Genomic DNA, 17,766 nt, shown 5'->3' with positions numbered 1-17,766 from the left:
AATGCTGATACGAGTTTCAGAACTATTAAATACTCGTCCACAAAGAGTTATACAGATTATAGCGAAAGTATCGATTTAATAGACGCCGAAATTCATATCAGCACAATCAGAGAATGTCATAATTAGAAAGCTCATAGAGAATGCATCTGCTGATTGTTGATCCGGTGACCATTCAGTTTTCTTTTTTTATCGTAGACGTTATTTGATCACGTTGCGCTACGCCTCAAACACTTGGAAAGTAAATTGATTTTCACCTATCATTAGATTACAAGTTTCCATTAGTTTCTAATATAAGTTATTATTTACATTAACTTTCAGTACGAATATGTTGACACCGCAAACGTAGTTTTTTCGCTTTTTAGTTTTAGTTCATAGTTACTTTATTTACCTTTACGTTTTAAGGGTCGATCATTTTCATTCGATCGACAACTTTCACCAGAATTGTTCGTCTCCTGTATCGACGTAGTTAAACGAACCTTGTATAGCTACAGTTTTAATGTATCAGAGTTACAATTAATTTTTAATTTATAGATATAAGATCTTATTATCTCTTTTTTTTTTTTTTTATGTATGCATAAGAGAAAGTTAATTTTTGTCGATTTCAATAGGAGATCAATTAGGAATTGTTATTGTATTTTACTCTACATCTTTTAGAGTCTTTCATATCGTCTGTTCGGGTTAACAATAAAAATTAAGAGTCGCTTTGTTTTCTATATATCGTGCGTCCACGACCAACAGGGTTTCTTCGCAGCAGGAGAGAAAAGCGCAAGGAAAAGAAGGCAAAAAAGAAGAAGGATGTCGTGGAAACGAACAGCAACAAAGAAGAAAAGTCTGACCTGTCAGTATACGCACGTTCAGCAGATCTAGTGCACTCGAGATCAATTTCACATACCAAGATCGCTAAAGTATGATTGTTTGATCAAAGTCCGATATAGATTTCGGCCGGAATTCATCAAAGAGAGACTTGGTTGCGGAATTGGTGCTCCATATTTTCCTATTATAACGTTTTGCTTTCGTCAGCACTCTATTCATTAAGGCACGACAGTATTGCTAAGCAAAAGAATTAAAAAAAACAAATGAAGTATCCTCTTTAGAAGTCACTATTTGCAACAAAATTAAAGTAGCGTAGTTCATGTCGTACGTACACAAAAATGCACTGGGCCTGCTGGAACATGTAAAACTGCGTCCCCGCTGAACTCTCCTAATTCTACGGTAGGGAGGACAAGGAGGACAGCAGAAAGTCCGAAACACCGACACCGGAAGTGGACGAAGACGGTTTTTGTATCCGACCAAAATCAGATCCGTGGGAGAACGAGAAGGGATTTTATTCCAGCTCGGATACCGATTCCGAAGACGAGAGGGAGAGAAAGATCAGGGTGGAAATAAAGCCTCTCAGCAATGGCGGAGCACCGATGAGTGCCAGCGTAGACGAGCTAAGGGCAACGGTGGAGAATTTATCGTTATCGCCTGCACCCACGGTACGTTCAATTGTTTCCTTACGTTTTCAGATATTTAAGATATTACGTATATAGATCGTTTAAATAATATTGTTTCGCTTCTATCAGGGACGCAGAGGATCGAACACCGACTCTGATCACCACATGAAAAGGTCTCAGTCAGTGTCACAGCAATTAGGAGGTAAGCCAAGCTCAGATTTACTTGGCCTAAACTTGTTCAATCCCAGCAGTACACCTTCGAGCGCCTCGACGCCGACTGGTAGTCATCCGTACGCGCCATTGCAAAGTCCTCCGCCACTGTCTTCGTCACCGACGCCTCAACCACAGCCGCCACAATCCGCACCACCTACACACCCTCACTCGCGGTTCCCTGGTGAGTGTAAAGAGTCGCTTCTTATTGCACTCTCAGCTCATCGGGACGCTTTTTGTGCCTTGTCCGGGGTTATGCGCTAAAGTGGAGCATTAAGTTCTAGTACCGTGTAGCGACCGCATTTAGGAACGAATGTATCGAAACGTCTTAAACCGTGTCGATGTCTGCCGAACGAAACGAAACAGCACGCCGTCATAACACAACACACGCTTCTAAATGCTTTGAAAAAGACCTGGTCCTCAGAACTTAATGATCTAACTGTGTACCACCGCGCCCTGTCGAAGCGAACGGAATGTAACTATCGTTGATCCTCGCAGATGGAGACTTGTTCTCGGAAGTAGGAGACATCACTCCGGCCTTACCCCCAAAGCAATCCGCATCTTCCACTCCGACAGGATCTATTATCATTCCTAGACCGCCGTCCCGACGAGGTGAAGGCCCCTCTCCAAGGGGTAGGTCGTCGCCAGCGACGATATCGAGAGCGGATAGCGTGGCCAGTTTGGAATTTCGCACCGCTGGCGTGGGGGTCGGTTCTTCCAGAGGTCCTTCTCCGCTGACGATCGGCCTCGCGGATACGATTCCTCTGGCGGTTGCCTTCCATGAAATAGTACACTCTTACTTTAGGGGTACCGACGAGACTCGATGTCAGGTGAAGCTCAGCGGGGACATGATGTTATCGTTTCCCGCCGGTATCGTTGCCGTGCTAGCGAACAATCCAAGTCCAGCAAAGTTAACGTTTCGAGTGAGAAACAGCAGCAGACTGGAAAAATTGTTTCCTAATAATCAGCTCGTCAGCATGTAAGTCGTATTCGTGCGTCCCATTATGTAACACGTCGTTTCCGGTGACTGCAAAATACAGCGGTAACATTAGACGTCGTGATACTTGTGGGACGATCCGATAATAATAACGTGGTGGACTTGCGCGTGCAAGTTTGTAAACAAGTTTTAATCGCACGCAGGGATGCCACGCAGACAACCGTCGAAAGTACAATTTTCGAATTCAACATGAGTGCCTTAACTACATTGTTACGTAAACAGGCTGAACAAAATCCCACAGCTTCCTATTTTAACGTCGACATACTCAAGTATCAAATCAAGTGTAAGGAGGGCGCGGGCTCTTGTCCTTTCCAGTTAGTGGCGTATTGGAAGTGCGAGACAACACACACTGACCTTAGGGTATTTATTTTAAACGTTGCGTAAATATTTATACGCATCCGGTAGAAGCATTACCGTACAATGAAATTATTAAACAAGCATTTTACGTGTTTTCTAGATCGATTATAAATACAACAGTCGCGCCATGGCTTCCCCGAGCCCTCTGCTAAATCTCCACGTGGCAGCGCCCATAGACGGTGGTTTCAAATCGTTGAACAGTAAGCCACAGGCTCAGTGGTTAGCGGATACGAATCGAGTATTATGGAAGTTCACAGAGTTGTCTCAACATAGCGAGGGTAACGGCGTGGGCTCTTTGAAAGCGCGAGTCGAGCTCGCACATGGGCCAGGGAATCAAGGAACGATATTTACTCAATTCAATTGCGAGGGGACCACATTGTCCGGAGTTGAATTCGAACTTCTGGGCCCAGGCTATAGGTTAAGTTTAGTAAAGCGCAGATTTGTATCAGGTAAGCGACACATCAACATAAGCGTTGCGGAATTGACACACGAAAGCATCGTGATTGTGCAAGGGACTTATCATTTTTAGGAAAGTACATATGCGACGGAGATTCCGATTCAAGAAGCAGATACGCCGCACCGCCATCCAATGTGGATTGACGACTTCCAGAATGGGCGCCTCAATGGGAGAGTCTGCCCATTTAATATTGGTACTTGCTTGTTCATTCACTGCCCATACCACGACTAATGTCTGTTCAAACACGAAATCGGCGTGGGAAAGCCTGTTGGATACCAAAGAACGCGTGCGATATGATAAAGTTGTTCGATATACGAATAGTTTGCATCAAAGCGGCAAGTAAGCACGATGCTTTGTTAAGTCTTTTCAACGAATGAGAACGATGTCGCGTACCAAATAATAGAAGGGAGATCGCACCTTCACTTATCGCGAACGATATCGAAAGGAAAACGTAGTTGGACTTTGCAATTCACTCGCTACCTGATGAACGGCATTCTAATATGTGTTTCATATCTTGCGTGGGATTTAGTACACCTCACATAACCTCAATTCGCAGGTCAGCTTTACGACTTTTCTCTAGACACGGGGTGTTCCCTTGTACGAGGACAGTTTCCCTAACTCAATCATTTTTTTTTTCTCGCACTTCTATCACGCTTATGTATTTTTCAATTGTCTACAATATGTCCTCGGTTAGATAGTACTATTTTTCGTAATGTTTCTACGACGCGTAACGAAGTACGTAATACGATGATTCGCATAAAGCCTTTGGTGTCCAGCATATTTTTCGCCACGACATTCTCGCCATATTATTGTGTCTATATAATCAAAATACGTTATAAATTTTTTTACGTAAACAAAAAAAAAAAACAAAGATGCAAGAACTCTCTAAAGAAACCATCAAACAGTACAACGTTTTATTCTATTGTTATATCTTGCGTTATTTTAATATAGTTATTAGTACTGTATCATTAAGAGATTTTGTGAAGAAGAAATGTAAAGGATCTGTAAACGCCAATCTTCTGTACATTTAGCATTTATATTTTGCACGAACAGGGGTCAATGTCGCTTGTTATAAACCTATCACAGAGTCCTACCCCGATCTGTTTGTATAGCTATACGCGTGCGTAAGAAAAAACTCGTGCAAAATTGATGATCCAAAAACAAAAAGGAAGAGGAGAAAGGCCACAGAATTGTTTCGTTTTGTGATAATTTGTTCAATTTTTCTACGCAACGATTTCTGCGTACGCTCTATTAAATAAGTCCGAACGTGTAAGAATTTTGCTCCGAATAGAGAAGATAGCCGTGTAGGGCGTAAGAATGAACGTTCTCACATGTTTCTGCTTGCTGAAATTCGATAACTGCAAAATTATTCTTCAACAAAGAAAAAAAAAAAGATACAGATGAAAACGTTTTAACGAGACGAGATTTTAGCGTTGTAACGATCGAAACGTCCGCATGTTCCGCAGTTTCGCAAGTGTCTCTCACAGTCTTCTGGACGACGATTATTTCGTCGTTTCCACGATCGTAAATTAATCCAGTATTTCTTGCTACATTTAACTTAGAGTAACTCGTTTCGGTGGGGTTCACTTGGGCCACCGGTTCGCTTTTAAGAAGCATACTAACTTCGAGGACGTTAACATAGTCTTCTCAACCCTTCTCAACGGGAATCGAATATTCTATCTATTAATGTTTTTACCAATTTTTTTTTCTCTTAGTGTTCTCTTAACAATCAACGTTTACGAATCGAACGCTAGGGGCAGGCCGTTTCGTTCAATTGCATGTGCATACATACAATTTGTGTGTATATGTATATGTGTATATAAAAGGAAGTAATGACTCTATAAGAATAAGTCTGAAACGAAATCCGATTATTACTATTTTATTTTTTATTATTATTATTATTATTATTATTATTATTATTATTATTATTAATATTATAGCTCAGCACAGACGATGCTTCCCTCGGTGCGGATTTAAATATCTGTAACAAGTTTACAAACACATCGTACATATTCGTGCATAGTTCGATTTGTGATTAACTTTTATTTTTTTTCTTTTATTTTACATCAGACCTTGGGTTATTTGTGTTTTTAATGTAAATTATTGTCTAATTCTTGTTAATTTCACGAAAGATTGATTATTATTACAGTACTTGTTTTATAACAGTTAAAAACACATGTTAGTAATATAAAAAACTTTACGCGTTTTTTTTTCGATCTATACACGAGTACTCGCGGTACTTGTTGCGAGGTATTCTTTGTCTGGCTCTAAAAGTGCATTATGCTTACTAACTATAACGAATAGTTCGTAGAGTCGCGACTTGCTGACAATTTGGTTACCGGACGACAAGGAATATTTCTTGTAGCAAGTAATGTTCGTCAAATGTACCATAATGATTTTACATTTTAAGAAACTGTTGTCATTCAGCGCGTTCCTGCGATGCTCTGCGTCTATATTTTACGGACTTTATATTTCCCTTTTTGTTACTATACTCTCGTAAGAAGAAACGAAACGAAGGTCTACGATGAGCAATATAAATAAAATCATCCAAACGATACGATGATAAAAAAAAATGGCGACCACTCCATTCGATGTTGCTAATCAACTAACGATCTCTTCTATCGTCAATCATACAATACGATTGAATTTATGTTACAGTATGGTTCATCGATCTAGAAAGCAAAGATGCAACGTTGTTCTTTGGTAAATATACACGCGGTAACGTTTCACGGAAATGAGAGATACTGACACGATTATTATGGAGTGGTTCCTGGAAGACGAATAAAAAAAAAATCGACTGAGCTCTCCTGTGATACGCAGATGTCACTATAATTTCGTAATAAATGTTTGTAACGAAACATAATAATGTTAATGATCGCGTTCACTTTTATCCCGACTGATCCTGTAACGATCACGGCAAGGAAAGTGGCACAACCATCATGGTTTTTATTGACGTTAATGACTCGTTAATTCATCGAGCGTGCGTTTTTTATTCCTATGCGTACAATGCGTCCAACAGAGGATATAAAGGAATTTATGCGATTCGCTTTTTACATGTACGATTGCAAGGTACGACGAAAATTCTACATTTAACGAAAAACACACACGCATGTACGTCAGGGCTATTGATTTCCATCGGGTACCCGAGATACCTTAGCGACCTGGTACCTACGAAAATTGCACAGGTACGCTTACGTATACTTCGGATTCGCTATACGAAATACATTTTATAATTATGAGACTTATCGTTTTTATAATGGTGAACAATTAAAAATAACTAATCATAAATCATCATCGATTTCATACCCGTTTAGCATCTGTGTTCAACTTTATCCGATTCTACTCGGACCATATCTGATATCGCGTGGTAACATCGAACATAGCGTACGCGTACGCTTTTTATTTCTCTAGGTATCTCGTGGTACCCGGAACATCCCGGTACAGTATGTTGGGTACTTTATATATATATATATATAAAATCTCACATGTACCCAGATATTTTGGGTATCGATAGCGCTACTATACACATTCACGCAACACACAATCTGAGAATACGCGTATCGTCGCGATTATGCATAAGGGCAGTGTGTACAGGGCTTGAAATCACACGAGAGACGCATCGAAGAGCGGAGATCGCAATGCAACTGCATATATACATATGACTCTTATACATAGTATAAATACGACGAGGAGAATAAATAAATTACAATATACATGTTACACGATACATAGGATGGTTATGTAAGCCTGTTGACATGTAATGTCTATGTTCTAATAAAGATTAGGATATTTTATATAAATAAAGCTGTTCGATGGCCGCGACTATTCGTACTATCCCGCATACAACTAACATCCTATTTGTATTATAGACAATATACTTTATTATACGAGTATACACATATACTCAAGGTAACGAAATAAATGCGACTGAATCGAATGCGTATGACACAAACTGTACAAAAATAAAAAGGAAAAAAAGCAAGTTGTACTAAGTAGAGGAATCTTGAATGTACTTTGTAGGATTTCTTGTTTCTGTGAATTGTCTTCTCAGGTCCCTGGTTTACTGTGCCCCAGTCACGTTGACCGGGAATGAAATATATTACTCTGTAAATTATCATTCGCCTATGAAAATTCTGGAACTCGTAATATAATACTAAAGATCTTCGTTGACTATGCTTCTAGTTCACGAAGCATTGCCTAGAAAATGCCTTATCAACTCGTCGTTGCTCGCGTATTGGAAGAGCACGTCCTCGTACCTGAACATACGAGAAACTTATTTAAAGAAACCACGAGATAACAGTTTTAGTTGTATTAAGTTCTGAAAGATTCAGTGGTTTACCTTAGAGGCACCTGGACACCTTTTTCTCGAAGAGGTCCAACCGAACGGACTCGCTTCAAGATCGCCTGAGCCAGGATCCTCTCGTACTCCATGTGCGTCTCGTTCTGAGTGAACCACAGAGCTAACGCGCATCTTTTGCCTCGAAGAACGCTGCGTACACCGTGAAGATTCTCTTCGCCAGCGGAGAAGGCCACCATACGCCCGCAACGCGGGAAAACTAGATTGTCCAACTCTCGTTTCGTGCGATCCTTCGCAAAGAAGAACTCGCCGCCCTGGAAGTCGTTGTTCAGGTAGAGGATCGCCGAGTAATCCCTCCAGACGTAGGCTGGGCTTTCGCGGATGCAAGTACCTTTATCCATCAGTATACAATTGTCAGCGTGAACTAGGTGACTCAAGTCGTTTCGATCCGTCGGCGAATCTAGAAATTGGAAAATATAATTGTCCCGTGCTTGAACATATTTACTTGTTTGTTGTGCTTTTAGGTTGAAGAAGAAGTAGCTTGAAGACTCGACAGGAAGGTCATTTGATTGTCTAAATTGAAGCGGGACTACCAAGTCAGCCCATAAGTAATGCAAACTTTCTTTATATACCGATAACTTTTCTCCTTTGCACAGGAATCCTATCTCCCTCTAAACGCCTTCAATATCAGTTTTACCATTCGCAATCACCCGTTATTCTGGTGTTCCCGAGGGTCTTCTGGATTACAGTAGCTTAAGGTACGTAACTCCTCGTACATTCTATCGAACATAAGGTAGGATACTCTTCGAATGAAATATTTAATGATACTTTTTGTCTGTGTTATAGATGATTGTTTTGGATGGTGCGATGATTCGAATTTCTAACGAGATTCTTGATATCCAACAGTCGAGTTTTGTTCGATTATATGCCCTCCACGGATTCGCGTTACTTATGGAATGAACTGATAGCTTTCTTTCGACTGGTCACTGGATATTACCCACGTGCCGTACCAAGTAAATCGATGCGACGCGATTACAGCTGCGAAAGGAACCAGAAGCACGTTGATGCATCAGATGAAAATTACCAGGTAGAGCCGTACGGCAGACCAAATGGGTGTAGGTGATATACAGTGGCCGATCTAGTCCGAAATACCTTTCCACGTGGCTACGCGCCTCCTCTGTTTTTTCCAAAAGCTGCTGCAATCGTTCAGTTTCTATTTGCCCCACGTATACCATCTGTAATTATTATTATTGTTATTATTGAACAACAACGTGACGCAAAACGATTCGAGCACTTCGTACCAACGCGATTCTTCCTATCGTGATCCCTTCGAATCGTTCGTACTTGGAGTGCGGGCTTTTGAATTCGCTGTATCCGTCTCCTTCCACCGCAGTCATCTGTACATTTAAAAATCTATTTTGTAGATTCAATACAATACATACATAGAGTCGCAGTTGCGCAACTAAAAGCTAATGTAGCGCAGTAGAACTGTTCCAGTTTTGTTCTCTTAAATTATCTTGGTAAAAATCATTTATGAATCTTGAAGTTATCGAGGTTCTACTGTAAACAATTTTAATGAAAACATACCGAGGCCAACTCCATCAAGAGACCGCACTCCGTAGAGTTGAGGAATCCGTCAGCCACGTAGCGATTCTTTTCGCCAAGCTCTTTCTCTTCCGCCACTAGATAGATATCGACGTTGACCTTACGCCGTGGTACGTCGCGTATCTCGTGTCCTTCGTCTCGTATCATAGACAAATTTTTTACCAGTTGCGTGTGAGAAAGCGACGAATGGCCAGGCGGTGTATACAATGTCGCCTCCGAACTCAATTTCTGCAAAAAACCAAAAGATGTAACGCTTTCATTGTTTCCATGTTGCTTTCAGTCGTATTTTAACGTTGAAATCTACTCCAGAATAACGCAAGATAAATAGAAAAGCCGTGCAATGTAGTAAATTAAAAATCTAGTAGGCGGTGAGCATGCCGCGCCTGCATTATCTCACCATACGTACATAAAGCGGTCTCGGCTGCATTCTTTAGGCGTTTCTACGAGAAAGCTGGTAGCAAAACGTTTCGGAGAATCGTAGAATCGAAATAGCAGTATAGAAATACAGGATACAGTGAAGTAGTTTCGTGTATGGATCTTTTATTTGTCTTATAAAAACGTTACAAAAAAATTGAAAAAGATTATTCCTAAATTACGTGCTCGCCGGTCTTAAACTTTGTATGCGATCGATAGATTAATACGCGCATCGTCCTTTAAACAAAAATCATACGTAATAAGGAACCGACACTCCGACGGAGATTCACGGAATCTCACGAATTCTGTTTGAGTCTTATAATTCAGTCTTTACCTTTCCTAGCTCCTTCTCTTTGCTTTTGCCGCTCTTCGTTTCGGATTTCTTCTTCTTCATCTTTGCGAGTTTAGCGTCGATGGCTGAGAACTCGTTGGAAATGTAGCGCAAGAGATTGAATTCGTATTCCTGCCTTTTCGCGTAGCTAAGAGCTTCCTGGAAGAGAGCAGAAGTTTCGGTTTGAAATTTCATTTGATCTTCTGCAATTTCGTTAATCGAAAGGACTCGATCGATCACCTGTCTCGGAACGCAATCCTCCTCTTTCACTTTTGGTTGAGCCCTGTAGTATTTCTTGTTCTGAAGCATCGACTCGTCGATGGGATTGAATAACAAGAAACTTTCCACGTTAGCGCAGGCCGCCTTCAAGTTGCCCACTATGCATAAAATGAAAGGAAACAAACGAGAGTAATATTTTTCGATGGGATAAAGACTAGAAGCCGAGAACAATTTCACGGATAATGACTGCTCATCCAGCGAGACGATGCTTGACGACTACTTGGGCAAGATAAATTCAATTAAAATTCTCCTTCGTGAATTACAACTTCCCGAGGAGTATCGGTTCATTGAAGGCACGAGGATTAATTTACTGCGATGACACGGTCGTATAATTCGTACGACTACCGGGTAGTTCGAGGCCTCGTTATCACTCTGTTCTGCACGAAGTCGACGTGTGCTTAGTTTATCAACGCGAACCGTCCCTATCTCTCTCTCTCTCTCTCTCTGGCCCACTCATCGAATGTGCAAGAATTTTTAGAAATAGACGCGGCGTGTTCATTCGACAGGATACGCGATACCGATAACGATCGAGCATTGTTTCAGTTACCGTTTCGTTCGAATGTGTATACTTACGTTTGTAATAGGAGAATTGCAAATAATCGTAGTGAGTCCAGAGTATGTCCTTCTGGTAATTGCCGTTTACGTTGTTTAACAAGGTGGAACATGATCGTTTGCACTTCAAACAATGCGCGAAATGGTCTGGAAAATTGAGAGCGTCGTTACTGGGTTTAGTTAGTTTGTACGATTTCATTTGAATGTATGTTTACATAACGTAGAAAGAAAACATGTGTAAGTAAAAATAAATTTGTTGTCGACAGGCTCGGAAAATTATTCTTCGTACGTTCTTCACTCACTGGCGATGGAGGACGTGAACTCTGGAAGCCAACCCTGATCGAAGGGACCCTCGCAGTAAAATCTGCACTCCTCTTCGGAGTCCAAATAAGATCTCAGCGACGCTTCGAAGAGACTCGCCGCTTCTGCGTAGTTTTCGTTCTCGTAAGCCGACACTGCTCTCAAGTACATGCTGACATACGGTGCTCCTTCTAAGTTTACGACGTTTTCCGGCTCTACACCGGGCAGCGTCAAATAATTTTTCAAAGTTGCTGTGCTCGCCTCGTGTTCCGGATGCCTGACTAGGTAAGTGAAGATCGCGTTCGCCGCATCTTGGTAACGCTCTTTCTATACAAACAAATCGTACAGTAAAAACATTTCAGGAGACCTCTCTACCGGCCAGTGGCGATACAAGGATATTTCTACGTAAAAATATCGGAATCGAATCGAACGCGATATAGCTGCGACCAGTTGTTCCACGGAATAAGGACCTACGGCATCATGTTTCACGAGACCCCATTGTTCCACGATGGACCGATTGCGACTCGTAGAACGCGTTACAGTCAGTTACAGCATCGATTCATTTGCGCGCCGATGACGTAGGCCAAGTTTTACTGCCGGCCGCTCGTTTGGTACATTAAACTCATTATTTACTAAAATGTTGCGGGCGTGGGATTAGCAAAGCTGCGATTGCGTAAGCTCTCCTATTAGAATTAGTCGGGCGTACGTGTGAGATGGTGTGAAAATGCTCGACCTCTGGACCAAATTTAAAACTCGACGCGATAATGTTAAAGAATTGGTAGCAGAGCTCGCGGACGTGATAAGGAAAGCAACTTTGTTAGCATCGATTCATCTATCAACGATCCAATCCTCCAACCGAAAATAAATTCGCTATTCAGATTTCCATAATTTGCTAACTAATCGATTACCTGATAGTAGCAGATGTGCACGTACTCGTAAGGGACGAGATCCATCAATTTATGTTCGGTATCGCGCGGCAACATCTTCAAAGCTTTCGAGCCGGCGATCTCGCGATATTCTTGATTGCACATCAGAAGGCACAACGTTTCTTTCACTTTCTTCTCGTAAAAGTGCAGATCCTCTATGTTTTCCGGGAATATCGGTGCCGTGCCGGCGGCGCTAGCCCTGCACTTTTGTCGACAATTTATCATCCTGCGTTTGTAAACGTTGTACCTGAAACGATTGGCTTTCAATAACAAATTTTATTCAACATTAATCATCCGAATGACGAGAATGGGAAGAAAAGATGGCTTTTTATTTCATTTCGAGCATTCTATCCATTTTATATAAAAATTTCTACAGATCTAACGTTTTTCCGGGAAGTTCTAACTCTAAGTAAAATACATATCTTCTTTTCTTCGGAATTACCGCACCTAACAGCACCCCATCTTTTTATTTCACATTTGAACGTACCCATGCGAAACTGCGTTGAAGTCGTTGATGCAACGGTCCCAGTCTTCCTCGAGATACGCGTGAACAGCATCGTTGAAGATCTCGTGCAACGTTTTGTTCTTCGCGAACCCGTGCTCGTTCACTTTTTCTTCTAAATCGTCCGCCGACTCTGTAGTCGGGATCTCGTTGTAAAGAGTGTCGTTGCTACCGGCAATCGTGCCGAATAGAAACAACAGTGCAACGATCCTCATCGTTGTCGCTACTTCGCCGTCCCGACTCATACTGCGAGATCTAAGGAAAACTGAAATACTCGGCGAGATGTTGATCCATCCACGCGGCTCACGTGATCGGTTCTCCCCACTGCGGTTCTCGCGGACTCCAAATGTGGCTTCGCTTGTAACGACGGGTGTCCAACCGTGTCAGTTTATCAGGCAGCGGTAAAACATCTACTATTTGTATACATATTCAAGGATGAAACGCTCGTGTTTACATTGTAAAACCTCGATCAAACGAATTTGGGATTTGTTTGACCGGAATTTCGACTGTGCAATACTGTACATCCTTACCGTATATTCCATTCTTTTTTGTTTTGTTATTTTAAGATTGGATAATTCCTTGGAGACATTGCGTTACTTGAATGAAAGATGATTCCTCTCCTGAGGGGAGGTCCACTAGTAGGACATTCCGTAGAATAGGATCTAAACTTATCCCCTCTCGAAAAACGCTGGCCCAGGTTCGACGACCTTTCATTTTTTTAATTCTCATTTTTCGTTCCGTTCGTTCGATGAACTGGTTTCGATCGAATCGACCGTAGTAAAATATGCAAATTGAGTTTTTCGCGCGGTCCCGTTCCAGGACGACAGCTGCGCGCACTTAGAGAATGGAGGGACGTAGAGGCGGCGGGAAAAGGAGTCGAATGAGAGAAACGAGTGTACTGTATAGTAAGAAACGAAACTGTATTTCACGTGAAGAGCGTGTAATATAATTATCAAACGTTCGTCGAGTTCGCTGATAAATATTCTCACGGAGAACATCCAGTTCGCTTATCACAAAAAAGAAAAATATAGAACAACAAGTCCGTCTCGAAGGCGTTCTTAGAAAAGCGCGGAGGAAATAAAGAGGAAAAAGAGCGGCTGCTTCCCACGCATCTACCGTTGGTAGTTGGTCCGTTCGATGAACGGAAAACGAAGAGAGTCCCAAGTGGAATACAAATCGTGGCGTTTTTATGAAATTCTCGCTTTATACTTTTTGTGGTCTCCGGTACGAAAATGAAAAACGGCCGGAGAATGACTCTCGACACTGGCATACAGTAATTAACTTTAACGCTTGTTCGTCGATGTAAAACAAACAAAAAAAAAAAAAAAATTAATACACACGTCTCAACAATAATAAGCGACCAACGAATTCACTTAGTCCCACATATAGAATCACAACCCATGTAAACGTAACGAAACAAAGTTCAACAAAGTATCGACTGCGTAATCGCATATCACACAACGCGTACAACGATACGTAAAGAATGCTTTTCTCGTCCCTTCTCTCTTCTCTCTTTGCACCGACTCGAAAACTCACCCACTCGTAAAGACTCGCTCGAGTCGACCGTGCTAGAGCTGGACAAAACTTTATTCGAGTAACAGATAACGAATGGAACCAACGCATAGGAATTTATTCGATCGAACGACGAAGTTTTTGTTTGTTCTTTTATAAAAATATTTCGTTCCGTAAATCAAATTTTAATCTATACTTTGGATAAGAATTTTGCCCGTCTCTGTACCGTGTCCATCGTTTACCATAGCTTTCAAATTCGCTCCTACGTTTACTATCGGCTTTACCGAGGGATTAAACGACACGGAAAACGAAAGCAACGAAACGATCATGGCTTGTCTACTCGCTGGACTCTTCGTATATCGTTAGCCTGTAGATTTTATGCATTTATAACGTACGGGTGGTATGGAAGACACCAGAGTTGTGCAGAGATTACGCATGGAATAATCACTTGAGATTGTCAGATTGGTCGGTAATCGTAAACTACATTTGCAATCTATCAGAGCTAATCGTGACCGATCACTCGTCAATCATCGATTGATTATTACCGATTATACGGTAATCGTAATCGTGGACTACATTTCGCTCAACGCTGGGAAATATGTACATGCAAAACGCGTATAGATAAATATTTCACTAACGAAATATAATATCGATATTCCATTTTGCACGAGTGTATGTATTCCGCATACGCTTTTCACATTCGCGTCCGCTAGAAATGCATAAAATCGGCGGCCAGGCGGTTGTCGCATACGTCTACGATAGATTAACACGCGACCATTGAAAGCGCGAATCGATATAATTCGCTTTTGACGCTGTTGCTTTTTAATCGGGAGCCGGAGAGCATGTGCCAGCAGGTCTACTGATTCTGTGGGAGTGGCCAAAACTTTATGGCGGGGATAACCCTTCAGCGGCCTCGAGCGACCAGCTGATTTTGATCCGACTTATATTCTTCTTTCGTCTAACTTTTACAACGTGCGCCAAACGTGCTCTCTTCTCTACGTAAAAAAAAAAAAAAAAAAAAATTTGGTTAATATCATGCCCAGAGAAATATCCAGCATCTCCCCGGATTTCGGTTTTTCGATCACGATTAATTTCTCGCGTACGCGATTCTTGATTATGCCTCATTTCTCCATGCAACGTCGCGCAAGCTCGAATCCGTCGGATTTTAAAATGTATTCTCACCGGTTGCTTTCTAACTCGTCTTTTGAGCTGCCTCAAAAATTCTCGGACAACACGATACAACTACTGGTACAAACTAGAACGACGAATACGGACGTCGACGCGTTTCGGTGCCCATCAACCCCTATCGTGCATCGACGTTTCATGCTAAGCAGAGAAAAAGTATGCGCATAACAGGGGACAGACGCGATATCGGTTAACAAGGGAGCGTCGAGGATTGCTCCCCCCCCCCCTCCCCTCGGAATCACGTCAAACTTCGCATACAAGAGTACTTTTGGCCGAAGACTTTGGGTTTCAAACGCTATCTTAACATTTCGTCCAAGACGTAACAATTTCGTATCAACGCAGTGCTCACGCGCAAAACCGGGAAAGTAATATTTTCGAAATCGAAGTCTCCATCCGTTAAATACACTCGCGTACAAAGATTGACGCTCAATGTTCCCTTATAAGCCTTAACGATGATAGTTGCGCGACGAATGATCTCGCCACTGCTTACAGTTACTAAATCGAAAGACTTCTTATAGATTAGATTCGTGGCCCTCGTTTGACGATAAAACGTAGCTCGCTCGGGACGGGATACAAAAATTGAACGCGCGAAACGAGCCGCTGTTTCCCCGCGCGGCTGCTCGAACTGCGTTCGAGGCAAATTAAAATCGCGAACGTCGGTTTACATCTATGCGAATTCCGTTAGCTTTAAAGAGCCCGCGGCAGGGACGATGAGATGTAAAAAAAGAAAGGGAATTCGAATCGTGCCTTATTTCCCTAAAGCCTGTGTTTCCTTAAGTATCCTTATAGCCTATTCTTACGTTAAAACATACAGCGAACACGCGATGGATCGAGGAAGGCGTTCGAACATTTGCAATTCAAATCTGTGGCGAACTGTTGCGCGCTTTTCTCGGCAAAAACTTTTTAAAACACCAGTACCGTCTCAGCAAAAGAAAATATATTCTTCGTGCTGTAATATCATTCTCTTAACTCAGTACTAATGGTTCGAAGGTACAATTTAGTTCGGTCGTCTTTATTTTAAGCGTTGCAGACTTGAACCGCCAACGTTCGAATACTGCCGCGATTCACTCTACAATGTATGAACTCATGCTCGTTCTCGCTTAACGAGCAGCAACGGTACCACAACGTTGTTTGTTTTTCGTTTTCTAACAGCAAACATGTTCTACATTCGATTTGCTTGAAACGAAAAGCATCGTGCATCCGGTTGGTCCGTGATCGTTCGCGCAACGATCAAACGGTTTCGTCGTCGTACCCATTTTCGACGTGAACGAAAATCGTACCTATGGCAGAGTACACGTACATACGGATTATCGTGTTGCTCTTTTATGGCAAATTGTACCTTCGCAAGCGAGCACTCGCGCGAACCCTACCGGAAGCCGCGGCCATTTCCGGTACCCCGGTCGTTTTCACGTTTAAAGCATGCTTTGCCCTTAACTAATATACAGTTGTTTTCTTTCTTTTCTTTTTTTTTCCTTTTTTTATCGCGTATATATATATATACAGAATAAATTAACGAGTACCTAATACTAAAATGATTACAACGTGCCGGAGGCCAACGGGTCCCCGGAACGCTCGCAACTCTTACGATTTGAAAAACCTCAAGATGCTACCAATGCGATATGTTCGTACGTGCTGTGCCACTGTAATCGTTTGGGTTGTCGTATTCTTCCATTTCTCAGCGATCTTTCACTGTTTTTCTTTCTTCCCGTTTTCGTAATGATTCAGGTTCTGAGGAGTCGGGAGCACCAGTTCTCGCGCGGGACACTCGAGCGATAAACGTTTAGCACCAATTTCTAACGTCAGGATTAAATGCATCACAGCGCGGTATAATTAAAAAGGGACTGATATAATTGTCGTTGTGCACACGGGAGCATCTTGTACGCTAATCATTGCGACGAAATCGTTATCATATACACTCGCGTATAGGCCGATTCCGAAGCTTTTATCAAGGACGATTGATTGCGTTTTCTTGGAAAACACCGACTTTAATTTTTATTGCATACCGACTAAGTTTAATATGCTGAATTCAACAATGAAAAAAGTTTCCGTTGAAGATGATCTTCAGCGGCGAATTCTAATCTAGATTCAGACTGAATTTCGTTAAGTATCGTTTCGAGGTTTGCTTTGCGTAAAGAAATAATGAAAATGCTTGTACCTATAAACCTGGATCACGAGTATATACGATACATGTTGTCTTCTTTTCACGAATATTACGCGCACTGAAAAACTATCTGTACGCGATTCGCTGACTGTTATATGCTGATTCATACAGTGATGTGCTAATATTAGACATAAACGTAAATGAGATCGTGTAAATACTGTAGCCCGAAGTATATAAATTACTCCAATTACTTGTTCGTTCTCTTCCGACTTCCTCGCGGAAGTCGGAAGAGCGAATTCAACAAA

The 17,766-nt window shown here is 41.8% G+C and overlaps 2 protein-coding genes across 11 annotated transcripts in view; one reads left to right on the top strand and one right to left on the bottom strand.

Moving 5' to 3' along the window:
* Nucleotides 1-6,881, top strand: part of LOC128890675 (F-BAR domain only protein 2) — a 13,416-nt gene extending 6,535 nt beyond the window's left edge. For 3 of the 8 annotated variants that reach the window (XM_054149361.1, XM_054149360.1, XM_054149362.1), the window contains 7 exons: nucleotides 739-838; nucleotides 1,217-1,478; nucleotides 1,566-1,830; nucleotides 2,145-2,625; nucleotides 2,787-3,003; nucleotides 3,101-3,449; nucleotides 3,530-6,001. In XM_054149361.1, coding sequence (XP_054005336.1) covers nucleotides 739-838; nucleotides 1,217-1,478; nucleotides 1,566-1,830; nucleotides 2,145-2,625; nucleotides 2,787-3,003; nucleotides 3,101-3,449; nucleotides 3,530-3,600 — 1,745 coding nt within the window. In that variant the 3' untranslated portion in view covers nucleotides 3,601-6,001. Of the gene's footprint in view, nucleotides 1-738; nucleotides 839-1,216; nucleotides 1,479-1,565; nucleotides 1,831-2,144; nucleotides 2,626-2,786; nucleotides 3,004-3,100; nucleotides 3,450-3,529; nucleotides 6,002-6,115 lie in introns of those variants that run through there. The other 5 variants (XR_008460653.1, XM_054149365.1, XM_054149364.1 and 2 more) reach the window with 5 other exon arrangements.
* A 69-nt stretch (nucleotides 6,882-6,950) lies between these two features.
* LOC128890677 (prolyl 3-hydroxylase 1-like) lies at nucleotides 6,951-17,552 on the bottom strand. Of its 3 annotated transcripts, none has more exons than XM_054149370.1 (11): nucleotides 12,649-17,552; nucleotides 12,144-12,408; nucleotides 11,238-11,562; nucleotides 10,957-11,082; nucleotides 10,345-10,481; nucleotides 10,108-10,263; nucleotides 9,342-9,587; nucleotides 9,056-9,151; nucleotides 8,752-8,989; nucleotides 7,797-8,214; nucleotides 6,951-7,713 (listed from the first exon to the last, which is right to left on the bottom strand). In XM_054149370.1, exons 1-11 carry the CDS (start codon nucleotides 12,906-12,908, stop codon nucleotides 7,641-7,643), a joined length of 2,340 nt encoding a protein of 779 aa, XP_054005345.1. In that variant the 5' UTR covers nucleotides 12,909-17,552; the 3' UTR covers nucleotides 6,951-7,640. The 3 variants fall into 3 exon arrangements, with proteins under 3 accessions (XP_054005345.1, XP_054005346.1, XP_054005347.1); XM_054149371.1 differs by having other exon boundaries at nucleotides 8,839-8,989; XM_054149372.1 differs by lacking the exon at nucleotides 6,951-7,713 and having other exon boundaries at nucleotides 8,055-8,214; nucleotides 8,765-8,989.
* Between the last annotated feature and the right edge of the window lie 214 nt (nucleotides 17,553-17,766).

Source organism: Hylaeus anthracinus, unplaced genomic scaffold (assembly GCF_026225885.1).
Source record: "Hylaeus anthracinus isolate JK02 unplaced genomic scaffold, UHH_iyHylAnth1.0_haploid 12001, whole genome shotgun sequence".
Lineage (NCBI taxonomy): Eukaryota > Metazoa > Arthropoda > Insecta > Hymenoptera > Colletidae > Hylaeus > Hylaeus anthracinus.
The sequence above is the reverse complement of the archived record's forward strand: the minus strand, read 5'-3'. Positions and strand labels throughout refer to the sequence as shown.

Excerpts from the sequence above, each read along its gene's own strand:
- LOC128890677 (XM_054149370.1), bottom strand. The coding sequence starts at position 12,908 with ATGAGTCGGGACGGCGAAGTAGCGACAACGATGAGGATCGTTGCACTG. Across the intron at positions 12,409-12,648 it reads TTCAACGCAGTTTCGCATGG|GTACAACGTTTACAAACGCA; the intron begins GTACGTTCAAAT and ends CAATCGTTTCAG. Across the intron at positions 11,563-12,143 it reads TGCACATCTGCTACTATCAG|AAAGAGCGTTACCAAGATGC; the intron begins GTAATCGATTAG and ends TTGTTTGTATAG.